General features: G+C 49.9%; 1 protein-coding gene across 3 annotated transcripts in view; it reads right to left on the bottom strand.

Moving 5' to 3' along the window:
* STARD3 (StAR related lipid transfer domain containing 3) overlaps positions 1–12,040 on the bottom strand; it is a 64,138-nt gene that overhangs the window by 31,561 nt on the left and 20,537 nt on the right. For all 3 annotated transcript variants that reach the window (XM_075347660.1, XM_075347662.1, XM_075347661.1), the window contains 4 exons: positions 5,963–6,016; positions 1,547–1,664; positions 1,322–1,420; positions 215–369 (listed from right to left, as the gene is read on the bottom strand). In XM_075347660.1, the coding sequence (XP_075203775.1) occupies positions 215–369; positions 1,322–1,420; positions 1,547–1,664; positions 5,963–6,016 (426 nt within the window). The remainder of the gene's footprint in view (positions 1–214; positions 370–1,321; positions 1,421–1,546; positions 1,665–5,962; positions 6,017–12,040) is intronic.

Below are 12,040 nucleotides of genomic sequence, written 5' to 3'. Positions count from 1 at the left end.
TCTGGAAAATCCGCGGCTTTTCCGCGAGAAATCCGCGGCAAAATCCACGCATTTTCCGCAGCGTGGGCACATAGCCTAAATGAAGCAGAGGTGCGCACCAACAGCCTCTACGCCATTCACGATCTATTGGATTGCAGAGTGGGATGACCCTCAAGTCCAAATGCACGCCCACAACAAAACTTGTGGGTTTAAGACGTGGATGCAGAATACTCACATTGCTCTTTTCAAAATTCCAGCTGACTTCCTGAGCCAATATCTGCTCTACGATCTCCATAGCCTCTTTTCCTTTCCTTACATACTCTCGTTCTTGGAGGGTAACAGCCTTGCGGCCCACAGCTTCATCATCGTCATCAAACTCGTTATCTGACCCTATGGTCACAAAGGAAGTAATTGTAATCTGTCACTGTTCTATTCTGAGGGAAGGTGTCCAGGTAGTCTAGATTAAAGGGAATCTGTCACCAGGTTTTTGCTACTTCATCTGATACCAGCATGTTATAGGCAAAGAGATTCTGAAACTAACTATGTTATTCTTAGATGACTGTGTGCAGCCGTTCTGACTTTATCTCAAAATTGACTTTAGCAGTGCTAGGAGCTGTCCGCCCACACCAGGCTCTAAATAGAGACTGTGAATTGACTGTAAGGTGTCAATCACAGCAGGAGGTGTCTGTCTGCTCAGCAGAGGAGTTAAGCTGGTGTCACACAACGACAACGACGTCGTTGCAACGTCACCATATTCTGTGACGTTGCAGCGACCTCAACAGCGACGTCGCTGTGTGTGACACATAACAACGATCAGACCCCTGCTGCGAAATCGTTGCTCGCTCCTGAATGCTCCAGGTCATTTTTTGATCGCTGCTATCCCGCTGCGCCATGCTGATAAGCTGATAATCCTTGTGTTTGACACCGCAGCGACACTACGCTACGTCTGAAACCACACAACGACCGTCGACGTCGCTATGATCGCTGCTCCGTCACTACTTTTTATAACATGTTTGACAGCTTACTAACGATCATCTATGGTCGCTGCTACGTCACAGAATATGGTGACGTTGCAGCGACGTCGTTGTCGTTATGTGTGACACCAGCTTTACACCAATGTTAATTACAGAGCACTAATTCCTTTAGTATAAGCAACCAATAGCTGCACACATAAGAAAAACAGATTTTTTTTTTCTTTTTTAACCCTTGCAGCATGCTGTCCTCAGCTTACATTGCAAAATCGGCTTGACAGATTCCCTTTAAGTAAAAGATTCCAACTGTAGGAAGTGAAAATGTATCACATGACATCATGCAAGGTGTAGAACAATAGGGCAACGCTGACCTTCCAAAGACTCTGGTGGGGAGTAAAATTGTCCTTCTGAGGGAGCGCCTGGGAACAAAAGTGGAGGACGAAGAGCAGCGGCTTGTGCAGCTAGATACCCTGAAATAAAGTAAGCAGAACTATTTGTCAAAAATCACATTATTGGTCTTTTCACATTTCATGTTTGGCTATAAATATGCTTGGATATGAATCCTTATTAACCCGTTTGTTGTGCCAGTTACTCACATCGCTCTTCCTCTGCTTCCTGAGTCAAAACCTTGAAGTCCAGGAACCATGTTTCCAGCCATGCCAATACAAAAGAAATAATGGGCAAAAGATACCCAAAAGCCCCTTTGGATAAGAGCTGAGAAAGGAAGGAAAAAAAAAAGTAGAAGTCTTGATGTGCATGTTAGCATATATAGAATTATTAAACTATATAAAAGTTGGGCTAGTTTGTAAATATTTTGTAATTCTTCTCTTGCAGCGATCATTAATTACCAGCTATCCACTGAAGCTGACTGATGCCAGTGGTCCGGCCGGGTTCAGAGCAGCACTTGCAAGCTCTTTATCTAAAACAAAAAGCTTGCAAGCACTTGCTCACTGTCTAGGAAAATTGGCCGCCACTGACTGCAGAGGTGGGCCAGTGAACTAGGCAACGAAAAGTAACTTCTAGAACTGAAAATCCCTTCATTCTTGAAAATGGAGAGGTTTTAATAAGAGGTAAATTGAAAGTTGCTTTTCACTATGCAATTTTCCCGACTTAGGAAGACGAGACAACCCCTGCAAAATTAAACTTTAACCCCTTCACCCCCGGCCACTAAAACACCCTAATGACCGGGCCATTTTTTGCAATTCTGACCAGTGTCACTTTGATAGGTTAAACTAAAATTAGGAGAGAGAAGGCGCAATAGGGTATTACCCGATTTACTGGGTAAAAGGTATAAGGAAATGGTGCACTCACCTGGTCGGGTTGTGCCAGTCACAACCCCTTTAATGGCATAGGCGAGTGCTAAGGTGGTCCAGCAGCAGCCCTGTTGTACAAGCAAGACATCAAATTCGGGACTGGAGAAAACAGGTTTAACACCGCGCTTGAAGACCACGGACATCAGTGTTGAACACACAATTCTTTTATTTTACTTCATTCCTACGCGTTTCGGAGACCACAACTGCCTCCTTCTTCAGGGAAAAGAATTTTACAGAGACCAAGGAGGAGCCCTTAAAAAGGATATACAGAAAAAAAGGAAGAAAAAAAAAGGGGAGAAAGGAAGAGGGATCCCTGGCTATGACGTCAGTTCACCGTGTGCTGCAGAGCAATGACTCATTGCCACGTGGAGTAAAGCCGCATTACATGGCCCTTACAAGAATTAAATAAAATGTATATTGTATAACACTGATGTCCGTGGTCTTCAAGCGCGGTGTTAAACCTGTTTTCTCCAGTCCCGAATTTGATGACTTTGACAGGTTATAACTCTGGAACACTTCAACGGATCCTGGCGATTCTGACACTGTTTTTTCGTGACATATTGTACTTCATGTCAGTTGTAAATTTAGGCCGATACTTTTTGCGTTTATTTGTTAAAATTTAGGAAATTGTGCGAAAATGTCGCAATTTTCAAACTTGCTGAGTACGCTGATACCCCATATGGGGTAAAAATCAATTGTTTGGGCGCACGGCAGAGGTCGAAAGGGAAGGAGCGCCATTTGAATTTTTGAACGCAAAATTAGCTGCACTCATTAGCGGACGCCATGTCGGGATAGAAGACTCCCTGAGGTGCCTAAACAATGGAGCTCCCCCACAAGTGACCCCATGTTGGAAACTAGAGCCCTCAAATAATTTTTCTAGATGTTTAGTGAGCACTTTGAACACCTGGGGGCTTCACGGAAGTTTATAAAGTTGAGCTGTGAAAAGAATTTTTTTTTTTTTTTTTTTAACACAAAACTGTTGCTTCAACTAAGTAGCTTTTTTTTTCCACAAGGGTATCAGGAAAAAATACACCATTAAATTTATAGTGCATTTTTTCCTGAGTACGACGATACCTCATATGTGGTGGAAAGTAATTGTTTGGGCGCATGGCGGGGCTCAGAAGAGAAGGAGCACCATTTGACAGCAAAATTTGTTTGAATCATTAGCGGATACCATGTCACGTTTGGAGACCCCCTATGGTGCCTAAACAGTGGAGCTCCCCCACAAGTGACCCCATTTTGGAAACTAGACCCCTCAAGGAGTTTATCTAGATGTTTAGTGAGCCCCAAGGGGCTCCACAGAAGTTGATAATGTTGAGCCATGAATACAATTTTCTTTTGTTTTACCACAGAACTGTTACTTGAACCAGGTAGCTTTTTTTTCACAAGAGTATCAGGAAAAAAATGCACCATAAAACGTATTGTGCAATTTCTCCTGAGTACGCAGATACCTCACATGTGGTGGAAAGTAATTGTTGGGCGCATGGCGTGGCTCAGAAGAGAAGGGCACCATTTGGCAGCAAAATTGGTTGGAATCATTAGCGGACGCCATGTCACGTTTTTAGACCCCCCCTATGGTGCCTAAACAGTGGAGCTCCCCCACAAATTACCCCATTTTGGAACTAGACCCCTCAAGGAATTTATCTAGATGTTTAGTGAGCCCCTTGTACCCCCCCAGGGGCTCCACTGAAAGTTGATAACATTGAACCGTGAAAATTATTATTATTTTTTTTTTTTAATTTTTGCAGCAACAAGGTAGCTTTTTTTTTTTTCTTTTTACAAGGGTATCAGGAAAAAAATGCACCATAAAACGTATTGTGCAATTTTTCCAGAGTACGCAGATACCTCATATGTGGTGGAAATCAATTGTTTGGGCGCATGGCGGGGCTCAGAAGACAAGGAACGCCATTTGACTTTTCAAACGCACAGACGCAGTGCACTAATCGGCCGCTGCAGGAGGCACGGTCGGATGAGATACAAAAAGCGCTGGGGATACGAAAAAAAAAAAAGTCACGCCAAAAATTGAGCAGGGATGCTGATCCGCGCTCGGCGGGACGCACGGACTGATGCGATACAAAAAGCGTCGGGGATACGGAAAAAAAAGTATCGCATCAGTCCGTGCGTCCCGCCGAGCGCTGATCAGGGATGCACATAATGGATTGGCATCCCTGCTCAATTTTTGGCGTGACTTTTTTTTCCGTATCCCCGATGCTTTTTGTCACGCCAAAAATTGAGCAGGGATGCTGATCCGCGCTCAGCGGGACGCACGGACTGATGCGATACAAAAAGCGTCGGGGATACGGAAAAAAAAGTATCGCATCAGTCCGTGCGTCCCGCCGAGCGCTGATCAGGGATGCACATAATGGATTGGCATCCCTGCTCAATTTTTGGCGTGACTTTTTTTTCCGTATCCCCGATGCTTTTTGTCACGCCAAAAATTGAGCAGGGATGCCGATCCGTTATGTGCATCCCTGATTAGCGCTCGGCGGGACGCACGGACTGATGAGATACAAAAAGTGTCGGGGATACGGGAAAAAAAAAAGTCCCGCCGAAAACTGACCACGGATAAAGATACGTTATCTGCATCCCTGATCAGCGCTCGGCGGGACGCACGGACGCATGAGGTGTAAAAATGGACAGGGGATAGAGGAAAAAAAAAAGAAAAAAAAAAAAGTTATACTCACAGTACCCAGAGGATTAGCAGGAGGAACAGCTTTACAGGAGCAGCAGGCAGGAAGTTGGACAGCTCAGCAGAAGACCCAGGAAGAAGGACCCAGCGATGGAGGCAGATGTGATCGGGCCAGTGAAGACCTCGGAAGACCCGGTGAAGACAGGTAAGGGGACGTCGGGGGGGACAGCAGAGGGGGAGGGGGAGAGCAGAGGAGGAGGGAGATACCGGAGGAGCTGCAGAATAGAGATCACGGGGGAGGCCGGCAGATTGGGATGTCGGGGGGGAGGGGGGGGGGAAATCGGGATGTCGGGGGGCAGATCGCAGGGGGGCACGGGCAGGGGCCATTACGGGAGCGCGCAGAAGCAATCACAGGAGCGCGCAGGGGCTGCAAGGTGAGCACAATACTCACCGCTCCTGCTCCACGTGACAGCAGCGGCAGCAGCAGCGGTGGCGTGGTACCACTAGTACCAGCCAGTGCTGCACGCTGCAGACATGTTGGGGGGAGGGTCCCCAGACCAGCACAGGCCTGGGGAGGGCGGCCACCAGCAAATCAAACCGCCCCACTGCACACTGATTGGAGCGATTGTGCGTCATAGCACGATCGCTCCAATCAGTACTGCAGGGGCTGGGGGCGGCATGTTTGAGATTCACCTATGATCTTCTGTACCTGCTACGGCATCTCATAGCCGGATCTCACAGTATCGCACTATTTCCGGCATTATTTTTACCGAAATCAGTGCGAAAGATGTGGTTGGCGGGTCAGATTTGAACAGCCAATCACATCGATCGTCGATGGGGGGGTGGCGATGCCACCCCCCCTGGGGTGAAGCAAAGGTCCCCTGCTGTAAGAAACAGCAGGGGACATAATTTGAAAGCCGTTGCTATGGCTACGGCAATCAAATGACCTTTAGGCAGTAAAATTACGTCCCTGGTCGTTAAGTCACGTTAAAATAGGACGTAATTTTACTGCCCGCGGTCGTGAAGGGGTTAATTCTCCAATACAGGATCTCAAACCGTGGTCTACATACCTGTGACATAATGACTTTAACAATAAGAAAGGCGCTGGTCACCAGGGTTGTGATCTGGTAAAAGAAGGAATATTATAATTATCTATTTGTCACCTAATAAAATCTGTATCGCGTTTATTACAAGACTACAGTGAGCTGGTGGCATGAGAGTACAATGGCTGCAAACTGGCTCAGGCCAATAATAGAATACAAAGATAGTAAATATACGGCAATATATCAAAAATCTATAAAAGGTCAGAGTAGGCTTAAAAAAAAAAAAAAAACAAAAACAAAAGTGGGTCCATCAAGTAAATATAGTATTGCATGCTGAGCATTCAAACGAATGGCTGCCCTCGTAATACAGCAATCAGCACTATAATCCTGGTCACTATTACTATGCAGAGACCAGACTGTGGGAAGAACGACAGGGCATATGACTGGCAGCGTGTACTGGGTGGATGTGCACATTACTATACTTTTTAGCAACCAGGTGGCAGCATACTATGTATGAAAGAAGGGAATTTTGTTTACTTACCGTAAATTCCTTTTCTTCTAGCTCCAATTGGGAGACCCAGACAATTGGGTGTATAGCTTCTGCCTCCGGAGGCCACACAAAGTATTACACTTAAAAGTGTAAAGCCCCTCCCCTTCTGCCTATACACCCCCCGTGCATCACGGGCTCCTCAGTTTTGGTGCAAAAGCAAGAAGGAGGAAAACTTATAAATTGGTTTAAAATAAATTCAATCCGAAGAAATTTCGGAGAACTGAAACCATTCAACATGAACAACATGTGTACACAAAGAAACAACAGCCCGAAGGGAACAGGGGCGGGTGCTGGGTCTCCCAATTGGAGCTAGAAGAAAAGGAATTTACGGTAAGTAAACAAAATTCCCTTCTTCTTTGTCGCTCCATTGGGAGACCCAGACAATTGGGACGTCCAAAAGCAGTCCCTGGGTGGGTAAAATAAAACCTCGTAATAGAGCCGTAAAACGGCCCCTTCTTACAGGTGGGCAACCGCCGCCTGAAGGACTCGCCTACCTAGGCTGGCATCCGCCGAAGCATAGGTATGCACCTGATAGTGTTTCGTGAAAGTGTGCAGGCTCGACCAGGTAGCTGCCTGACACACCTGCTGAGCCGTAGCCTGATGCCGCAAAGCCCAGGACGCACCCACGGCTCTGGTAGAATGGGCCTTCAGCCCTGAAGGAACCGGAAGCCCAGAAGATCGGTAAGCTTCGAGAATTGGTTCCTTGATCCACCGAGCCAGGGTTGATTTGGAAGCCTGTGACCCTTTACGCTGGCCAGCGACAAGGACAAAGAGTGCATCCGAGCGGCGCAGGGGCGCCGTACGAGAAATGTAGAGTCTGAGTGCTCTCACCAGATCTAACAAGTGCAAATCCCTTTCACATTGGTGAACTGGATGAGGACAAAAAGAGGGTAAGGAGATATCCTGATTGAGATAAAAGGGGGATACCACCTTAGGGAGAAATTCCGGAACCGGACGCAGAACCACCTTGTCCTGGTGAAACACCAGGAAGGGGGCTTTGCATGACAGCGCTGCTAGCTCAGACACTCTCCGAAGTGATGTGACTGCTACTAGGAAGACCACTTTCTGCGAAAGGCGTGAGAGAGAAATATCCTTCATTGGCTCGAAAGGTGGCTTCTGAAGAGCCATCAGCACCCTGTTCAGATCCCAGGGTTCTAACGGCCGCTTGTAAGGAGGGACTATGTGACAAACCCCCTGCAGGAACGTGCGTACCTGTGGAAGTCTGGCTAGGCGCTTCTGAAAAAACACAGAGAGCGCTGAGACTTGTCCCTTAAGGGAGCCGAGCGACAAACCTTTTTCCAATCCGGATTGAAGGAAGGAAAGAAAAGTGGGCAAGGCAAATGGCCAGGGAGAAAACCCCTGATCAGAGCACCAAGATAAGAAAATCCTCCACGTCCTGTGGTAGATCTTGGCGGACGTTGGTTTCCTAGCCTGTCTCATAGTGGCAATGACCTCTTGAGATAACCCTGAAGACGCTAGGATCCAGGACTCAATGGCCACACAGTCAGGTTGAGGGCCGCAGAATTCAGATGGAAAAACGGCCCTTGAGACAGCAAGTCTGGTCGGTCTGGTAGTGCCCACGGTTGGCCCACCGTGAGATGCCACAGATCCGGGTACCACGACCTCCTCGGCCAGTCTAGAGCGACGAGGATGGCGCGGCGGCAGTCGGACCTGATCTTGCGTAACACTCTGGGCAACAGTGCCAGAGGAGGAAACACATAAGGGAGTTGAAACTGCGACCAATCCTGAACTAAGGCGTCTGCCGCCAGAGCTCTGTGATCTTGAGACCGTGCCATGAATGCCGGGACCTTGTTGTTGTGCCGGGACGCCATTAGGTCGACGTCCGGCTTCCCCCAGCGGCAACAGATCTCTTGAAACACGTCCGGGTGAAGGGACCATTCCCCTGCGTCCATGCCCTGGCGACTGAGAAAGTCTGCTTCCCAGTTTTCTACGCCCGGGATGTGAACTGCGGATATGGTGGAGGCTGTGGCTTCCACCCATAGCAGAATCCGCCGGACTTCCTGGAAGGCTTGCCGACTGCGTGTTCCGCCTTGGTGGTTGATGTATGCCACCGCTGTGGAGTTGTCCGACTGAATTCGGATCTGCTTGCCTTCCAGCCACGGCTGGAACGCCTTCAGGGCAAGATACACTGCCCTTATCTCCAAAACATTGATCTGAAGGGAGGACTCTGGCTGAGTCCAAGTACCCTGAGCCCTGTGGTGGAGAAAGACCGCTCCCCACCCTGACAGACTCGCGTCCGTCGTGACCACCGCCCAGGATGGGGGTAGGAAGGATTTCCCCTTCGACAATGAAGTGGGAAGAAGCCACCACCGAAGGGAAGTTTTGGCTGCCTGAGAAAGGGAGACGTTCCTGTCGAGGGACGTCGACTTCCTGTCCCATTTGCGGAGAATGTCCCATTGAAGTGGACGCAGATGAAACTGCGCAAAAGGAACTGCCTCCATTGCTGCTACCATCTTCCCTAGGAAGTGCATGAGGCGCCTCAAGGGGTGTGACTGGCCCTGAAGGAGAGATTGCACCCCTGTCTGTAGTGAACGCTGTTTGTCCAGCGGAAGCTTCACTATCGCGGAGAGAGTATGAAACTCCATGCCAAGATATGTCAGTGATTGGGCCGGTGTCAGATTTGACTTTGGAAAATTGATGATCCACCCGAAACTCTGGAGAGTGTCCAGAGCAATGTTCAGGCTGTGTTGGCATGCCACTTGAGAGGGTGCCTTGACAAGCAGATCGTCCAAGTAAGGGATCACCGAGTGTCCCTGAGAGTGCAGGACTGCTACTACTGTTGCCATGACCTTGGTGAAGACCCGTGGGGCCGTCGCCAGGCCGAAAGGCAGTGCCACGAACTGAAGGTGTTCGTCCCCTATGGCGAAACGCAGGAAGCGCTGATGCTCTGGTGCAATCGGTACGTGGAGATAAGCATCTTTGATGTCGATTGATGCTAGGAAATCACCTTGGGACATTGAGGCGATGACGGAGCGGAGCGATTCCATCCGGAACCGCCTGGTTTTTACGTGTTTGTTGAGCAGTTTTAGGTCCAGAACAGGACGGAAGGATCCGTCCTTTTTCGGCACCACGAACAAGTTGGAGTAAAAACCGTGACCCTGTTGCTGAAAAGGAACAGGAATCACCACGCCTTCTGCCTTCAGAGTGCCCACCGCCTGAAGAAGAGCATCGGCTCGCTCGGGGGGCGGAGATGTTTTGAAGAACCGAGTCGGAGGACGAGAGCTGAACTCTATCCTGTAACCGTGAGACAGAATGTCTCTCACCCAACGGTCTTTTACCTGTGGCAGCCAGGCGTCGCAAAAGCGGGAGAGCCTGCCACCGACCGAGGATGCTGTGTGAGGAGGCCGAAAGTCACGAGGAGGCCGCTTTGGGAGCGGTTCCTCCGGCGGTCTTTTTAGGACGTGACTTAGACCGCCATGAATCGGAGTTCCTCTGATCCTTCTGAGGCCTTTTGGACGAGGAGAATTGAGACCTGCCCGCGGACCGAAAGGACCGAAACCTCGATTGTACCTTCCGTGGTTGAGGTCTGTTTTGTTTGGACTGGGGTAAGGATGAGTCCTTTCCCTTGGATTGTTTAATGATTTCATCCAAATCACTCACCAAACAGGCGGTCGCCAGAAAATGGCAAACCGGTTAAGAACTTTTTGGAAGCAGAGTCTGCCTTCCATTCACGTAGCCACATGGCCCTGCGGACTGCCACCGAATTGGCGGATGCTACCGCCGTACGGCTCGCAGAGTCCAGGACAGCATTAATGGCGTAGGACGCAAACGCCGACGCCTGAGAGGTTAAGGACACCACTTGCGGAGCAGACGTACGTGTGACTGCATTAATCTGCGCATGACAAGCTGAGATAGCTTGGAGTGCCCATACGGCTGCGAATGCTGGAGCAAAAGACGCGCCGATAGACAGATGGAGCTCTGGTTGAAATCCATCTATGAAGCTGTCAGTGGCATCTTTGAGTGAAGCCCCATCTTCCACTGCAACTATGGATCTAGCCGCCAGTCTGGAGACTGGAGGATCCACCTTGGGACACTGAGCCCAGCCCTTGACAACGTCAGGGGGGAAGGGATAACGTGTATCCTTAAGGCGCTTGGAAAAACGCTTATCTGGACAAGCTCGGTGTTTCTGGACTGCCTCTCTGAAGTCAGAGTGATCCAGAAACGTACTCAATGTACGCTTGGGAAACCTGAAACGGAATTTCTCCTGCTGAGAAGCTGACTCCTCAATTGGAGGAGCTGGGGGAGAAATATCCAACACCTGATTGATGGTCGCTATAAGGTCATTCACTATGGCGTCACCTTCAGGTGTATCTAGGTTGAGAGCGGCCTCAGGATCAGAATCCTGATCTGCTACCTCCGCTTCATCATCCAGAGAGTCCTCCTGCTGAGACCCTGAACAGTGTGATGAAGTCGAGGGAATTTCCCAGCGAGCCCGCTTAGGCGGCCTGGGACTGCGGTCCGTGTCAGAGACCTCACCCTGGGACCTATGGGTCACCCCAGGAGCACTTTGCTGCTCCAACTGAGGGGGGCCTGGGGTCAATGATTCAACAGTGCCCGGGGCCTGAGTCACCGGTCTGGACTGTAAGGCTTCTAGTATCTTAGCAGACCATTTATCCATACTCTCAGACAGTTTGTCAGCAAATACTGCAAACTCCGTCCCTGTCACCTGGACAGTGGTAGCAGGTGGTTCCACCTGGGCCACCAGTAGCAGAGGCTCCGGCTGAGTAAGTGCCACAGGGGCCGAGCATTGCACACAATGAGGATCGGTGGAACCTGCCGGTAGTATAGCCGCACATGAGGTACAGGTTGCAAAGTAAGCCTGTGCTTTGGCACCCTTGCTTTTTGCGGACGACATGCTGTTGTCTCCTCTGAGTACAATCCAGGAGGGTATATAGCCAAAAATCAACAGTGCGACCGTACAGTGTAAATGTATAGCATATAAGCATATATATATATGTACACTTCGGCACTCAGTGGGGCCAGCACCACAGGTGCTGCTTACCGACCGCTCAAAGCGGTTGTGTGATCACCAGATTCCCTGCCTGGGCCTCCCAGAGCCGTGTTGTCTCTCCTCTCCAGCGTCAGAAGTGCTGACAGGAATGGCTGCCGGCGTTCTGTGGGGAGGAGGGGGCCGTGGGCGTGCCCTAGAAAGTGCGGGAATCTGATGCCCCACTGTGCTGAGTGAGGGAGGAGGAGTATACAAAGTATGCTCTAGCCCTCAGCGCTGACGTCCTGTGCAGCGTCCCGCCCTTCCCCTGACTGGCAGGCCTGGGGGCGGGAATATGCGATACTAGGCCGCAAAAGCCGGGAACTAAAGTTATAAGCGCGGCCGGCAAATAAGCGCGGTCGGCGCGGTAGTCCCTGGCGCACTAACACACCCAGCAGTGCTGCAGTGTGTATGGCACAAGCGCTCCATGCGCGGTCCCCCAAGGGGACACAGAGTACCTCACAGTAGCAGGGCCTTGTCACTGACGATACCCGGCTCCTGTCCAGCAGATTCCCCAGGGGCTGCGGAGGGAGCACGGTCCCAGTGC

This window comes from Anomaloglossus baeobatrachus, chromosome 5 (assembly GCF_048569485.1).
Source record: "Anomaloglossus baeobatrachus isolate aAnoBae1 chromosome 5, aAnoBae1.hap1, whole genome shotgun sequence".
In the NCBI taxonomy this organism is placed as follows: Eukaryota; Metazoa; Chordata; class Amphibia; order Anura; family Aromobatidae; genus Anomaloglossus; species Anomaloglossus baeobatrachus.
This window is presented reverse-complemented; position numbering and strand designations above follow the sequence as displayed.